This window comes from Carettochelys insculpta, chromosome 1 (assembly GCF_033958435.1).
Source record: "Carettochelys insculpta isolate YL-2023 chromosome 1, ASM3395843v1, whole genome shotgun sequence".
NCBI lineage: Eukaryota > Metazoa > Chordata > Testudines > Carettochelyidae > Carettochelys > Carettochelys insculpta.
The window spans coordinates 349,734,894-349,752,667 of record NC_134137.1 but is presented as its reverse complement, the minus strand read 5'-3'; the positions used below and the strand labels follow the sequence as shown (position 1 = coordinate 349,752,667).

General features: G+C 44.7%; 1 protein-coding gene across 4 annotated transcripts in view; it reads right to left on the bottom strand.

Annotated features, from left to right (window-relative positions):
- CELSR1 (cadherin EGF LAG seven-pass G-type receptor 1) overlaps positions 1–17,774 on the bottom strand; it is a 273,373-nt gene that overhangs the window by 153,343 nt on the left and 102,256 nt on the right. For all 4 annotated transcript variants that reach the window (XM_075015986.1, XM_075016015.1, XM_075015995.1 and 1 more), the window contains exon 2: positions 9,401–10,039. In XM_075015986.1, coding sequence (XP_074872087.1) covers positions 9,401–10,039 — 639 coding nt within the window. The remainder of the gene's footprint in view (positions 1–9,400; positions 10,040–17,774) is intronic.

Below are 17,774 nucleotides of genomic sequence, written 5' to 3'. Positions count from 1 at the left end.
CTTTCCCCTTCCATAGCATCAACTTCACTGTTTAAAATATTAACTTCAATGTGATGATAAATACAATGAACCTGCATTTTGTTGCCTGAGTAATGAATAAAATATATATAGAACTCAAATGGTCAAAAGGGAAGCCTAAAATTAGATTACTAAATCTGTAGATGGATACCTAAGGAGAGTTGTCAAGCATCTGCACTACATAAGAACATAAGCCTGGCCATACTGGTTCAGACCAAAGGTCCACTTAGCCCAGTATCTTGTCTGCTAATAGTGGCCAATGCCATGTGCCACAGAAGGAGTGAACCAAACAGGTAACAATCTCTCCCCTGCCATCCATCTCCTGCTTCTAACAGAGGCTAGGGACACCAGTCCTTACCAACACTGGCTAATAGCCATTAATGGACCTAACCTCCACGAATTTCTCTCTCTCTTTCTTAAACCTTGTTATAGTCCTAGCCTTCACAGCCTCCTCTGGTGAGGAGTTCCACAGGTCGACCATGTGCTATCTGAAGAAGAATCTCCTGTTATTTAATGCTGCCCATTAAAACAAATAAAAGGAAATTCTTCTTCACGCAGCGCATAGTCAAAATGTGGAACTCCTTGCCAGAGCAGGTTGTGAAGGCTGGGACTATAACAAAATGACTGTTCTCCAGGCAAGAGTGGGGCTGGTCCTGTGTGAGTGATAACTGGGGAAAACTGCCTCCTTCTCCAATGTACTCTAGGTCGTATCATGATGTGGCTAAGATGTGAAGCCATTGCTCTTTGCTAGTTAGCCCCACCATTAGGAATAACACCCCAGGAATGCAGGGAGGAGCAGGGCACATGCTGCATCCTTTGAAAAGACATTGCTGCAGTTGATTCAGTGGGGGCTTCCTCAGAGACCCTGCAGGGATTCTTCTTAGGTCAACTGGAATCCCTCTTGTCCCAGCCAGGAACTACCAGCGTAAAGGAAAACTATCTGTCGAGGCCACAGCCCAAACCCTGGTGGTTTAAAGACAGTGGGACTTTACAGAGACACACTATGCCACCAGCGAATGCCTCTTCATGTGTGAAATCCTCCAGGCTTATGGCCACTTGTGCGAGGAGAGTAGCATGGGGCAGCCAGAAGGCAAGGGAGGGTTATAGTCCTGGTTTTCCCTGGAACTGAAGAATGACCCTTGGAAGTTCAAACCTCTCTGTGCCTCAGTTTCCCCTCCTGTAAACTGAAGGTAACACCTCTCCTCTACCTCAAAGATCAGCTTTTTAAACTTAATTATTTGCAAAGGCCATTGATGGAAGAAGCTTTGTATGTACAACATATAATTATAAGAAAAGAAGTTTTTTTACAAAAAACACAGTTTTCGCCAAATGATACATCAGCATTAAAATTCCTTTTATAGTAAGTGTTGAAAACTCATCAGCTTACTTTCATGACTATATGATACAAAGGGGCAGAGGCTATAACAGTACAAAAAGGGAAAGAAAGTTAATTAAATATCACAAATGAGCACTGCCCTCCTGAAATGCGGACTGGGATGCAGAACAACAGAAGGAAGACTCCTTGGCTGGGTTAATTGCAAAGAAGTTGTTGTAGAGATTGCTCACACATCCAGATATTATGTCTGCTCACAAAGAAACATCTGGGGTTCATTGCTCCTCAAGATGGTTAATTGTAACAGTCATAAGGGAAAACTTCAAAGCACCAAGAAATAAGATTTACAAGGCATGAAGACAGAACGTGCATAGATATTACAGGAAAGAAGTGGATAGTTTTTCCAGCTTTTGTGCTGATCATACCCCATAAGCTGTTTGTAGAAGCCAAACGCTACCGTTTGCCCAAAGTTTCAACCCACTGAATGGTTCTTTTAGAGTTGCTGGTTTTAAAAGGAACACAAGTGGGAAACAACCAGTGTACTCGCTACACCCTGAGCACTTTGGTACAGACTTTCTATAAGAGGCCTTCCAACATCAGCCTCAGAGCAGTTAAAACCTCAGTTCATTTCAATTAAAAGAAGAGGTGATTTTCCCTCACGGACAGAAAGAAGGCAGAAGGAGAAGCTAGAGAACAGCCATACAGCAGTAAAGAGGCTTAGAACCACTAACACTAGAAGGGCCTGTTCTGGTTCTGCAAGGGCATTTTAATTTATACTGACAACAGGTGCAGACACCAGACTGAGTTATGGTGATGCAGAGGAGGCAGGCAGCAGCGCAGACATTATTTTTTTTCCATGTGCACACAGGGATGCTTTGTTAGAACTGCATGACAGTCACAAACACTTCAGCCAGGGCCAGAGGGAGCAAAGGACTAAAACTGGACCATGATAACAACATGACACCCTGCCAGGCAAACAGAGGAGAATTTGTGGAACTTTAATAGGACACAGGACTTACTTCAAGGATTGCTCTCGTTTTAAAATCAGCTGTCCTATTTCTATGCCATGCTGAGAACAGAAGTAAAACTAATCAGTGTACCTCCACATCTTCAGGCAACAATCCAAGGAATTGCAAGAGCAACACTCAACACTCGCCTGGACTTTCACACAAAGTTAAGAGGCTATTTCAAAAGTTTAGATGCATTAGAAGTGGGGAAGGGTGTATTATGCACATTATCAAAACATTGTGAACCATTACTGCCCTTCTTGGTGTCTGGAATCAAATAATAATCATAATTGACAATGTTCCCTCTAATTTTTCCATCTAGGTGCAGAATATTTTTTGTTATCTGCACCAAGGCATGTGCGATGTGCACTGCCAGTAGAAACACATGATGCCAGCGAATCTCTCTTGGGGTGCTGGCCAAGAACACAGCTTAGCGAGCACGGCTTGTTGAAAAAGACTCCTTTACAGGAAGAGTTTCCACTATTTTCAGTATATTGATCACACACAAGTGACACCATACTATTACATGTGCACTTCAACATTAACAGTACAGTCAGCTATATATAGAGGGCCAATGGTCACTCTTTTGAGATGGAGACAGTAGAAAGATGTTTTAAGATTCATCCACATTGTTGTCATTGCTTAACACTTGCACCTGGTAACAAAGATGATACATTAAACAATTTCAAGAGCTAGAGAAACATTCTGAATAACAGGATCTGTTCATTGTCATTCTTATGTGTCAGAGATTCATTTAGTCATCATCAAAATTGTTTTAGAGAGCTGTAATCCGTATAGCTAGGAGGCTCCAAGCAGTGTAAGGATGAGCCTAACAGTTACGAAAAGTGGAGCACCTCTAATAACCAACACCCGACTTTAGGACTACAGTGAGGTGCATGAAGGAATCATATTAAGGCACATAAGACAAGATTTTGCTGTTACACACAAGCAATGCCTCTGACTTAAATGGAGCCACACAATTTAAAACAGAATTTAAAACATTCTGCCCCTAAAAATATGTTCATTATGGCAAGTCTGACTGCCTGATTTCCAGACTCATCACATTTGTGAAGGCCGAAAACCTCCCAGGTAAGTGTACCTGGCTTGAAAAATTAGAATCTCATGTCAGAAGAAAACCAAGTAGGGATATTACTGGCTAAAGAACAAAAATTCCTGATATCACAGAACTCAATGAATCTCTGCTTTTTCTCTTACTGTTTGTATATAGCTTAAAAGATTCATTAGTGGATTAGGGATTTACTGCATTTTGCATCTGGCGAAGAATCTGAGTGGTTCTTCCAGCATGATCTGGATCTCTTAAGTAAAGACCAGCTATTAAACACTAGCAAATGCAACACAAACAAAACTAAACAGCCAAACTTTCAGGGCTACACTTGCAAACGCTGCAGCAGCACAACTACAGTACTGCAACTGCCCTGTGGTTGTGCTTCAGCATACAGTGACTCTTCCTTTGGCACAGTTACTTCCAAAAGGCAGTAGCAAGGTCAATGGAAGAACATTGCTGTCTACACCAGGGGTTAGGCTGGCTTGCCTACATCTGCTCAGGGAATGGATTTTTCACATGCTGGAGCAACGCAGCTGGGTCGACCAAATGTTTTAGCCCAGACAAGGCCTAAGATGGACACAATAAATCCTGATGCTCTGAATATGTCAGTACAGCGTTACTGTACAGAATGTGAAGCATAGGCTGCATGAAACACTGACAGCAACAGAGTGACACCTCTCAGGGGTTTGAAAAATTCCCATCTTAAGAGACCTTAACCCCCAGCAGTCTTCTGTCTACCCAAGCTACAGCCTGTCCAGGAGGAGGATTAATAACAGCAACAGGAAAAACTCTACAGTGGAGCAGCGGTACCCCAGCAGTTGTTGCACTGCAGCATTCCAAGTGTAGACATATTCTTAGCTATCTCTAACGATGTAAGAGCCACAAAAGTGTAAATTAATGGTGCAACAGTGGTACCGTCTGCAGTGAAAAAACCACTTTGTTTTAATCTGCATTAAACATCTCATATAGAAACAGTGTGAACAGTGATACTTAGAGACTGTGTCCTTGATTAGGCAAGTGGACCGCTGTGATTATTTGTGAGCAACTTACTAAGAATTGCAAATATTCTACAATCTTTGTTACCCCACCTCATTTGTTTGTCTCGCACACCTATTATGTTTTGTCTTTTAGACAGAAAGCTACTTGGGACAGGGACTCTATCACACAATTCTACAGCACTATACACAGCGGGACCCAGCCTAGTTGTAGCTTTTGGGGGCTACTACAGTAGAGATGTTAAAAAAAATAACAGTAGGGATGAGCTGTGTGACACACACTAGGAGGATAAGGTTTCATGTCATGTTTCCTCAGATCATTACAGTAACTCTGACAGTGAAGCTCAGAGAAAAACTGCAGCGCAACATGTATCAGCTCTCTGTGACCACTTTACTTGATTACCCAGATGAGTTAAGATTTACATTCCCCTCTCTGAAATAAAAGCCAAACAAAGGTTGCAGAGGGCCCAGGAAACTGTGAAGCACCAATTTTTCCAACAACTGCTCCCACTTGGTGTTTGGATGGCCAAAGAAACAGCAGAAGGAATATCCTCCACTGGGAGTGTAGAACACCAGTGGGGACAAATCCTTTTAACATAGTCTCCTCCTTTGGATTTCATCTAGCCTCCAACAACCAGGCAGGTCCCCAGGATTAGGTCCCTGCCTCAAGAGCACCAGGTATGTCAAGAGCTATAATACCATTTTAACATCTGGCACACCCCGACTCATGTTCACACCTAGGGATTGTTCACTTGAGTTCCCACCAATCTTAACTGCTTCTTCAGCTCTCAAACAAAGCTCCCTATATTAGGCACATATACAGGATGAAATACAGATGGAAGTAGACACATGAACTAGTTTTTCTACAGGACACTTAACAACCCCCAACTCTCTGCCACCTAGTTCAGTCCTATGTACTTAATTTGTCAGTTTTTATTGCAATTTTTTTTTCCTCTGTTCTTATGTCAGTCTGCATTGGAAATAAGATTGAACAGATGAGGCAGGTCTGCCCCACGAAAGCTCATAATCAAATAAATAATTTTGTTAGTCTTTAAAGTGCTACATTTCTGCTGCTTTGTTTTGTTGGAGTACAGACTAATGCAGCTACCTCTCTGTTACTACTCCAGTTAATCTCAATGTTTCCTTAAGTGAAATTACATCGGTCACAAAGCATGTTCTTTCAACCCCTCAATAATGCATGGAGTCCCATCAAAACCAGTGGTTGCGTTATTATTGTGTACTGATTGCTTACGCTACTGGAGCGCTCATATTTGTACAAAATGAAGATCGTCGGTAGCAACTCCAAAGAGATTGTTACCAATATAGATCTTCTGTCACTCGTGTCCTTTTATCACAGGAAGCGAAGCCAATCAACAATTAGCCAGTATTCCAATTTCAAAAATGCCTTGCAAAAGCTTGGTTTACATTTGTGCTAGTAACTGAAGACTCCTGAAGACAGAGAAACTTTCATCAAGTTTAAATGACTAATAATTACAGCAAAACAAATGGAGGACTTCAAAGCAGTGGAGGAAAAAATGTAGGGAAATTCCAAGTTATTAGGATATAATTATCTTCTATAGCACATAAATACTATATTTTAGCAGGTAACCATAGTGCTTTTATGCTGAGTTATGTCTATTCTATGATGTATCAAGATTTCCTGCTCCTCAAAGAGATGACAGATTTGACTATTTCATTCTAATTATTTCTGTAAATAGGGCTCTTGCTAGGGAAAGAGAGATTTTAAAACTTTCAGAGCAGGCTACATTCCACTGAGCAGCACCACTCCAAAGGGATAAATCCAACTTTTAAGTTTATTCAAATATTCAACAATGGCTCATATTAATATGATACTGCACTGAATCAACATCATGATGGCATTTCTGCAGAGCCAGCATTCCTCCACTTTCAACCTGTGCCATTTTCCAAACATACCACCAGGTAAATGTTAATGGTATTTATTAACATTTACTAATTTTGCATTCAAGTACACAGGCAATGCTAGCATTGGAAAAAACCTGTATTATTTAAACAATATATATTAAATTTTACAATTTGTTGTGTATTTTTAATGTTGTTAACATTTTAAAATAAAATATAATGGAATATTAATAGGCATAAGTCAAACATGTAAAATGGCTGAAATCTTATTTTACTTAAGACAAAAAATGGGACAATGGACATCTTTGTGTTTTGTGTTTGTACAGCACCATGCACAAAACACTCATGGTTCATGATTAGAGCGTACAGGCACTATGGTAATACTAGTAATCAATAATAATGATAAAACCTAAACTTTTCCCCTCCAAGGAGATGGGTATCCGACTGGCAGGGGCTAAGCTACTCAGTAAAAATATCTCTAAGATTATTTCTGACAATCAATTATTTGCCGATAATATTTTCCACCTGGTCCTGTAAGTGGGTAAAGGAGGGAAACAAGCTCTGGCCAATGGCCACCATACGTTAGTTCAGTGACTCCCTAACTGTGGGACGAACTGCCATAGGAGGGTGCAGAAAAACGTTTGGAGGAGGAAGTCCCCACTGGAAGAAGGTGAGGCAAGGAGAGAGAAGCACAACACAGCCAGGCTCTGCCCCATCTCCGCTCTGGCTCTGACATCTACCCATCTCCTAGCCTAGGCCCTGGTTTCAGCTCCCAGTCCCACCCGCAGCTCAACCCTGGCCCCAACCTCAGCTCCCAACTGGGGCCTGACTCCCAGCTGCAGCTGTAGATCCCACCTTCTGGCCCTGCTCCCTGCTGTAACTGCAGCTACAGCCCCTGTCTAGGGCCCTGGCCTTGCTCCCAGACCCCGGCAGCAGGGTAAGGAGATTGGACTGATTATAGCTAGGAGGGCATGACATAAAAAGTGTGGGGACCACAACGTTAGTCACATCAATTTCAATGGGAAATGCATATTACGATATTATGTGGGCATAAAGCTCCTAAGGTATCAACTTGATCATGCTGTAAAGAATGTATTTTTACTGTATTCAATTAACAAACAGGAATACGTTGATATTCTTATTGAATCAGCAACCAAAAATATTGTGGCGATACTACAGAGGGGGCACATTAAACTGCAAACCTCAGGGCAGACTGAAAAGCAAGGATTAAAAACTTCCTTAGTATGTGTGACTGTTACTGTGTAACTTCTCCAAACTTACAGCTCTTACTCTACAGAATGAATTTTATAACTAAGCTAAAATAAATGAAAACTGGACTCAACTTTTTCTGGTTTGATGTGTACCTTTGCGATTCCATCCAGCAAACAAAATTCTATTTTGCATATGTGAAACTAGGCTTACTTCTAAAAGAGGATGAAATCTAAGACAAGAACTACTTTAAATTTTAACAAAAATAAATGTACTTACACTACTTAACATTATGAATGTGTTTGTCAAACATTATGATTGCTAAATCCGTGAGTCAGAAGGATGCTGCAGAATTCAAGCTTTTATTATTTTAAAGAAATCGCTTCCAGACTTCATGTTTTTTAAAGAAAATCTCAAAAAAAAAGCTTAAACGAATATAAATCAGTACAGTGTTACTTATCTCCCTAAGCCTGCAACAAGTCTGAAGAAATAAAATCTGAGAGATGTGGTTAATCGTGTGGTTAATATGAAGAGTACTGATGCCTATTCAAATGTCAACACTTAAGTATTTTACTGTTGATCATTTTAGCACAAACCTTCAACTAATATAACAACTGGCTTTGAAAATACAAAAAGTGAGACAATTTAACTTAAGGTTGCAATAAAATTTGTGTGTGAATTTATCCTTTCCATATTTATATCCCCTACATCAGGGGGCCACCCAGCACGTGTACCAAGAGTGGCACATGAGCCATGCCCTTCCACCCCCATGCAGCTGGGAGCTTGCTCAAAACCATGCCGTCTGCGAATCAGTGACTTTAAAAATTATCATTGACATCCTGGTGGCACATAGGGATCAAAAGGTCAAATTCCACCTTGGAAAGGTTGCTGACCCCTGTCCTACACTCTGAATGCAGAGCGTCTATGCAAAGAAAATAATTAGTTTATGAGTTAAGCATTTAAAAAAAAAACTTTTGAATTTTTATCTGTTCTTCTATTTATCTGGCAAGCCCACCCTACTTTTCCCCCAGAGAGCTCCAGCAAAGAAATTTCTGAACAGATGAAAATGCAAATAAGTACACTTTTAATAAACAGATTAATTAAGATACATGTGCTGAAGCGGGTCTTTGCCTACAAAAGCTTATGCTCCAAAATATCTGTTAGTTTCTACAAAGGAAATTGTGGAAATGAGAGACAAGTTCTCTCTTCTTATATTTGCCTGGGTGGGTATTTGCAAATGAAGCTTACATAGGGTATTTCCCATATCTTTACATTATTGTAAGCTGTTTGAGGCAGGGACCATCTTTTTGTTCTAGTTTTTGTAGGTACGGCAGCTAGCCCTACAAGATCTTGGTCCATGACTGGAGCTTCTAAGCACAACCGCAACGCAAACAGTAAGAAACTATAGTTCTTCAAACTAAGGAGTGACTCATCATAACATCCTGAACTCAAATGAAACTGATTTCTACTAGCACGGTTGGTTGTCTTGAGTATTACTTAAGGGATAGAAGATATATGTGCAATCAGGGACTCTCTTGCCCTGTCCAGAAACACAAATATACAATACATGTGTCCAAACAACATATTTTAAAACAAAGAATCACACAAGTGTAGTAACTACAGTGGCCATAGGCCCTTCTTATTTAACTCTTGCCAACTTTAGTGGAAGTCACTTTTAACAAGTGTCTCTCATATTGAATTGTGCATGAAGATATGGGATGTACGCTACTCGCAAATGTGACACATCAAATCCTTCTCCCTACCAGAGTTTAGTGCCACAGGTTTTCTCCATTTGAGTAAGAATGTCAACAATTTCAGCTTGATACAGAACCAACGCAGCGGATGGCCTAACATATAAATCATGAGCATAATAGATAAGATAAACACATACCAGTGTAGTCTTCGTAACATTCACACGTGTAGCCTCCTTCTCGGCTTCGACAAAGCCCATTATTGCCACAAGGGTTGGAGTAGCAGAGGTCAATCTCTGTTTCACAATAGTCACCTGTAAACCCAGGGGGACAGCGACACCTCAGACCATTAATGGGATGGATGGGTCGGAACAAGACAGTGTTTGAACTAATAAACGGAGCAGAGCTGTCAAACTTCAACACTGAGACACACTTCATGTAGTTCTCACAAGGCTCTCGCAAACAGATATTGTCGTCAAAGGGCAGGACCCGCTGCATAGAGATCATGGTCAGAAGAGTCCGGTTCAGGTAGATCTGTTCCTGGAGGTCCTCGGAGGGGAAGAATTTATTTCGAATACCACCAGGAAGTAAGGCAGAGAACGTCACATTCAGGATATTGGAGCTGACGTCTGTATCATTCTGAATGTTGAAGACAAAGATGCCATCCTTGGTCGTAGACAGCACCGTTGCCACACCCTCCACAAAAAGAGAGAGAAGTGGGGACAGGAACTTCTCCTGGGACATGTTTTCCAGCCTCACTGTAATACTGTTGGTCAGCATGTCATCGGTGATGATAGTCACTCTCAGGGTACAGACTGCTGTCACACTGTGAACACCATCTATGGGCCGGGGTTGGGGAGAGAGAAAAGAAAGAGAGAGAGAAAGAGATAAGAGTTATTTCAAACAGCTTCCTCTGAAGCGCTCTGGCACACAGACCGGGCTCCTCAGGCATTCTCCAGCAAACACCACTGAGATGTGAGACGTTCCAACCTGTTGGGATGGGAGAATGTGAGCCAGGGAAAGTGCTTTCGCACCTGCACTGGAAAGAACCTAGCTAAGGCTCGTAACTACAGTACGAGGGACACTCAGGTGTGCACTATTCCAGACAGTCCCAGCACACCTGGAAGGACATTCCAGCCAAACACAAACTGCTAGCAAGACAAATACCTGTGAAAGGGCAAAGGGCAGAACACTTCTGACAGAACCGAACATCTCTTACACACGTCCCGACTCGCCTGTGAAACTGTCACTTTCTGCAGCACTACACCAAAATGATCTGCTCCCGGAGTGGGCTCAGGCTTTAAGTACCAAAACTACCCAGAGCGAGAAAGGGTTATCAGGGCTTTAGATAATGGTTATCACAAGGAATAAGAGCTAAACATTTGATTTCCTTCAAGAACCTTATATTAAAGTAAGAGAGAGGGCCAAACGAAGCCAATCGCTAATGCAAGGAGGCATTTCAAACTGCTCCATTGTGTCTTTGACATATCCAAGTTTGCTTTGCCACAAAACATTTCTATGAATACATAGCAATGATATCTGATACTAGCAAGTGATGGATGACACTACAACCCCCAGCATGAAGTTACACTTATTTTAGTACAACGCCTTTGAAAACTTTACAGCATCATTTCATGATGAAACGTAATTACTGACTGGGGCAATGCTATGGGCTCTGTATACAGGAGACCTTCGAGTTACGTGAGGGTTGCACTTCTGCGCACCCTCACATAACTCAGATTTAGTTCAAGATTGTGGGCAGGTGGAGGGGGCCCACACAACTGACCAGCCCTGGTCAGTTCCCCAGCTCCTACAAGGCCAGGCCGGCCAGGAAGAAGCCACACTGCTGTGGCTGTCTGTCTCGTGTCCGGGGGAGTCAGGGGCTGGAGCAGGGAGCTGGTGGGAGAGCGGTGCTCCTGCCAGCCCCAGGATTTTGACTTCCGCTGAGCTCACGTTAACACAAGTTAAGCGCAATTTGAAATTGTGCGTATCAGGGGTTTACTGGACTAAAGCTGCGTCTACACGTGCACACTACTTCGAAGTAGCGGCACCAACTTCAAAATAGCGCCCGTCGCATCTACACGCGTCGGGCGCTATTTCGAAGTTAACTTCGACGTTAGGCGGCGAGACGTCGAAGTCGCTAACCTCATGAGGAGATAGGAATAGCGCCCTACTTCGACGTTCAACGTCGAAGTAGGGACCGTGTAGACGATCCGCGTCCCGCAACGTCGAAATTGCTGGGTCCTCCATGGCGGCCATCAGCTGGGGGGTTGAGAGATGCTCTCTCTCCAGCCCCTGCGGGGCTCTATGGTCACCGTGGGCAGCAGCCCTTAGCCCAGGGCTTCTGGCTGCTTCTGCGGCAGCTGGGGATCTATGCTGCAGGCACAGGGTCTGCAACCAGTTGTCAGCTCTGTGGATCTTGTGTTGTTTAGTGCAACTGTGTCTGGGAGGGGCCCTTTAAGGGAGCGGCTTGCTGTTGAGTCCGCCCTGTGACCCTGTCTGCAGCTGTGCCTGGCATCCCTATTTCGATGTGTGCTACTTTGACGTGTAGACGTTCCCTCGCTGCGCCTATTTCGATGTTGGGCTGAGCAACGTCGAAGTTGAACATCGACGTTGCTGGCCCTGGAGGACGTGTAGACGTTATTCATCGAAATAGACTATTTCGATGTTGCAACATCGAAATAAGCTATTTCGATGTTGGCTGCACGTGTAGACGTAGCCATTATCTGCAAGGGTACGTATCATGGAGGTCACGGATTCCAAGACTTTCTGTAACCTCCTTGACTTCCACAGCAGTTGGTGCAGCTGGCTCTGGGGTGGCCTGAGCAGATCAGACAGCCCCTGAGGCAGGCATGCCAGCCACTGCTAGTGCAGTTTGGGTGTGCAAGGGGTCTCAGGGCAGAGGCGGGGGGTTTAGGCACAGCGCCAACCTTGGGGGAAGATCTCTAGAAGCATCCAGCATAACCTTGTAGCTCCTAGGAAGCGGGAAGGAGGGAGCTCCTTTGCACGTTGTCCTTGCAGCTGTGATTGGCTGTGGTTCCTGGCCAATGAAAACTGTGGAGCGGGAGCTTGTGGTGATACAGCACACGCGAAATCCCCTGGTCTTCCCATCGCTGAGAAGCCACAGGCCATGGCAGCCTCTTCCAGGGAGCTGTGCGGAGTTGGGTAAGGCCAGGAGCCTGCCAGCCCTGCCAGCCGTCCTGCTCCCAGCACCAGCAGCTTCCCTTGCCATGCACCACTGATGCTCCCCCCACCCCCCGCACTGGTGGGAGTCCTATGCCACCTGCTGCTGCCTGCCCCCTCACCAGAGCATGCGCAAATGAGGGCACAGATCAACCGCTCCTCAGAGCACCTTTAGCCTCCCTGAGCACCCCCACCTCAAAATCCCTGCAGTTCCCCCAACCTAAGATTTAGTCAGGGCATATAGGACAAGTCATGAACAGATCATGCACCCTGAAGTTTTGTTACTGACCATGCATGGCCTGTTCATAACTGTTACTAAAAATACCCATGACTAAAAATTGGCTTTGATTACATTCAGTGCAAACATAAATGAACAGCTACATAACAGAGATCAAATCCTGTTTGGGGCTGTCTCCTTGCTGATTTGAGGGACTTTGCCATTGTTTTACACTAACAGATCTTGTTTTATTTAGAACAGTGGTTCCCAACCTTTTCCAGATGGGGATCCATTTTGACAATCCAGGAAGACTTGGTGACCCAAGGCAATTGAAAAACAGGGCCGGGGGACAGTACAATGACTAGCTAATTTTGCACCAGAGGCAAGAATATATAATTGCGCCCCCTTGTGTTTATATATTCATAGCAGCTATTTCATAGGAAAAGGGAAAATACATTGATAATAATACAATAATACAACTATGTTTATTACAGTTTTATTATTATTATATTATTATAGTTGATCTGAATTGTGGTGGGGGAAAGATCCTCACCCCCAAACTGCTCCCCGCCAGCTCCATCAGCTTAAACCTCACACTCAGGGGCTGTGGTAAGATACAAGCAAAAAATGACAAATCTGCTACATAGAACAAAAGGGGGGGGGCAAAAGACAGGGGTGGGGGAAATTACTTACTGTTAGGGTCTATAAAGTGGCTTGCCTGGGATGACTGCGAATATCAAAGGTGGAGAAGCTGTTTTTGTAATGAGTAATTGCTTCTCTATTTATAGAGATGGCTGCTGGATGTGGCAGGGTTAAGGAGCTGCAAATGGCTACTTCAAAATTTTGAAGAGTAAAAGGACTTCGAAGTAGCATGCGCGACTACATGCATGGCGACACTTCGAAGTTTGAAGCTTCGAAGTTGTCACGGGGGAGATTTAACCTAAAGAAGTGCTGTGCGCACACTGAAGTACTTCATCAGTAATTTCCCATCGCCCTGATTAACACGCCCCCTCCAAAGTTGGCAGCAACTGTAGACTCAGCCACAAACTACTTGATCTATGGTCCTTTCGAACATACCATGCACATCTATTCCAGATAAACACACTAGGTGTGATTTTTGAATCACTTTGGTGAAAATCAGCATTAACCACATTTGAATCAATAGGAAACCAAATGCAAGATCAGGGTTAGGTTCCACCACTTCCTAATAATCCATTTTTTCCCCTTTCTTTTTATCTGCTTTTAATGGAGTGATAAGCAGAGAAGCTGAGATGAGTTTAAAGTAACCACCTAGAAAACAAAGTACTATCTATTATCTAGTAACATCATTGGGTATCTAGTGATTCAATCTAGATTTAAAGATGCTGTAGAACATGGTTTCCCAAACTAGGGGGCATGCCCCTGGGGGTGTGAAGAAATTCCAAAGGGGGCACGAGGCAACCCAGCCCCTCCCTATCATTTTCCCCACCTGCAGAAAGACCCAGCCTTTGCTTCCGGCTCTCAGCCCCTGCCATTTCACATCAGTGCCCTGGCGCAGCTGCTACAAAAAGCAGGCAGCCGGCTAAGACCCGCATGAAGCTAGCTGCCTCCTGCAAAAATGAGTGAATGTGGGTTGGTGGGAGAAGAAGAATGGGGTTAGATGGGAGGCTGGGGGTGCCTGGCTTACGGACGGGGTAAGAGCAGCAGGCCGGTGGCGCCTGGCTTTGTGGGATAGGAGGAGCTTAGAAGGGCCGCTCATGGGGCTTGGGTGGCTGGCTGGCTTGTGGGAATCATAGCGCTTGAGCAGCTGGCCCTGGCATCGCAGGGTTCAGGTGGCTTGGGCTGGCAGCTGGCCCTGGCAGCGCGGTGTTCGGGCGGCTTGGGCTGGCAAGCATGTGGCTGGTTCCCAGCAACGTGGGGCTCGGGATAGCAGGCACACAGTTGGCCCTGGCAGCATGGGACTTGGGTGTGCAGCTCAGGCAGCTGGCTAGTGGCTGGGGCAGGTGCCTGGTGGGTGGACAGCTGGCCACAGCAGTGCGGGGCTCAGGCAACCGGTGGGCAGGCAGGCGGATGGCAGGTGGCTGGCCCCGGTGATGCAGGGCTCTGATGAGCAGCTCTGGCAGCGCAGGTCTCAAGCGGGCAGGCAGCTTGCATGATCAGCTCTGGCGGCTGGCATGGGGCTCAGACAGCTGGCCAGCTGGGGCTGCACCAGGCACCTTGCAGGAGCCAAGAAAAGCTATTTGTGCTTATTTTTAATTTTAAATAACATGTTATATCAAGTTTTTGTGTTTATTTTAAATTATTAATTGAATTTTTGTTAAAAGGGGGGGTCAGATGATGGTAAAGAAGAGGTAAGGGGGCGTGAGGCTTTCTCAAAAATCAAAAGGAGGACGTGATGCTGAAAAGTTTGGGAACCACTGCTGTAGACGATTTCTTTTCCAGTAGGGTCATGCAGGTGGGTCTGAACTAAGCATTTTCCACTCAACCAGGGCAGTCTAGAAAACCTGAGCTGCTAATTGATTTTCTCTTGATATCAGGCAATTGCAAAGCAAATAAAATATTTTCTCATGGGTGCTACTTTACTACTTCATGGCTAAAAACAAACAGTGGCGGAATTACTTGCAAATGGTCATTATTTAGAGTGATCTTTTTGTAGGACTCCTCCTAAGCTTCTATTTCCCCAAGAAGTGTATTCCACAGAAATTTTCCATCACCTCCTCAACTGCCTCCAGACAGACTGCCCTGTTTGCATTTGTGCAGAAGAGGCAAAGCCTCCATACATCACCTACAATGCTTTTCAATATTCAAAACCCTACTTGTAAACATTTCCAGTGCATAGTCGGCAGGTTCCCAAACAGAATACAGGACACTTATTACAGTAATTAATGATTTTTTTCATACATGACAGAATCAGACTACCTTACCATTTCTGTCAACTATACAGTCTATTTCACCAGAGAAAAGCAGCAGAACTAACTACTCATGCAAGTTTCTACAGCTATTGTCATTTTTGTTGGCTGGTCCATAGGGTGCCTCATCTATTTTGTGATTTGCTGGACGATATATTCCACAAGTTCTCTTGTAACATGTAGGAAAGGGTGTCAAACAAAAGGCCTTTTTCTTATGGAAACCCTGATGTATAGCTCATGGTATGTGAACTAAGAAGAAAAAATACTATCTACTGTCTGATAACTCACTGGAGCTCACAAACTGTCATAATCAATATCAACTGCCACAATATACAAGAGCTTCTCAGCATTCACAGCAACCATTCTGACACGGTTAATAAATCACTATAAAAAGCTCCAAGTAGCACAGCTCTGTTGTTCTGAAGAGAGCACAAAAGAAAACCAAAGACACGCATATAGCTACAGACACTTGGAAATCACCAGTGAAGTTTTAAAAGCAAATACACTCATATGTAGAGCTGTTGCAAAAAGATTAAAAGCAAAGGTAACAAAGTGTTTATATCATACCATCAAGTTTGAACAGAGAAATTCTTATTGGATGATTTATTCCATTCATTGGAGAGCTCTTTTTAAAAACCAATGCCACTTTTTGTATCTAGTATCTATTCTATTTTCATCAGTGAAACTGCATAGAGAGAGCAGTCACAAGCACAATAGAATCAATGAGAATTTGCCCCTCAACTTCAACAGAAGTCAAATTAAGTCCTGTTTAATAATAAATATAATAATTGGAGATACACATCTCCTAGAACTGCAAGGGACCTCAGGAGGTCATCTAGTCCAGTCCCCTGCCCTCTTGGCAGGACCAAGCACCATCCCTGACATCTATTTGTCCCAATCCCTAAATGGCCTCCTCAAGGATTGAACTCACAAAATATTTGCAAAATGCTTTGAGATCTTCACATGAAAGACATTGCTACGTATTATCATTACAAAATACAACACTGTTTTATACAAGGCTGTTTCATGAAATACAGTTATATTATACACATACACATCGTAACTGTCATTGTACTACATAACATGCCTAATATACAGGGCTTTTCTTCTGGCGGTATGTGCCAGTACTAGGTACTGGCACTTCCTCACCAGGATTCCCTTGGCGGGGACTGGTGCCAGGACTCAGCGCCCCAACCAGCTCCCAGTAGCAGGGCTGCTCAAGCCCATCACCACCACCGGCCCTGCAGCAGCACAGGGGCCAGGAGCTCTCATGCCCCACAGCAGAGCAGGGCTGGGAGGCAGATCCCCTGCTTAGCCCACAGCAGCAGGGACTGGAAGCCCATCCCCCACTGCCCCTCTGGCAGCCCCAGCCACAGGAACCTGGCGGGTGGCGGGGGGGGGCAGGGGTGTTGGAAGAGGCAAGGAGTCATACTGGCTCCTTGGTTTTTTGTTTTTTTTTTTGTATTTTGGTTTTGTTTTAGAAGTAAGCACTGTTAATATGTACAAATGCCTGGCACAAACGCACACGGCCTGTGCTCTTGCCTAATAGCAGTGCCTCTTACAAATGTAAATCTCATTGCTCATGGGGTTGCACTGCATTACACTGTAAACAGTTAGGCTGCCTCTACACTACAGCTCCCTTTGAAAGGACGGCTTCCGAAAATAAATGTCAGAAGACGGCCTCTGGACAAGGAGCGTCCACATTAGCAAACAGGGAGCGAAGGTGCGACCCGTCACCTCGAAAGGCCCCACTGCTCTTTTGAAAGAGAGCTGTCACATGTCCCAGGGTGCCCTTTCGAAAGCACAGGGCTGGGAAATGCTGCGGGTAAGGTCGCATGGTGGCCAAGCCCTTCCTGGCCTGTCGCCAGCTGCCCTGTAAAGGGCCCCTCCCCCCCGGAGCCTAGGTCTGCATGCACTGAGGGCCAGCTAGCTGTCTGCAGGCAGGCAGAGGGAGAATGAGTGGAGGCTGCACCCCGGACAGCCCATGGACCCCAGGCAGCTCCCCGCCACCACTTCAAGGCTGTGGCCAGTGCGCTGGCTGCGGTGCTGGCCACAGTGCTACAGCAGCTCCAGGTGGCCACCCTCCTGGAGGCCGTCCTCAGGGCGCAACGCCCTTGCGCAGTCCCCCAGGTCATCTGGCACTTGTGGAGCTTCCCCACAAGCAGCAACTGGTGGGACCGGCTGGTGCTGGAGGACCGGGGCAACGACTGGTGGCTGCAGAACTTCCAGACGACCAAGGGGACATTCCTGGAGCTGTGCCAACAGCTCGCCCCAGCCCTCCAGCAC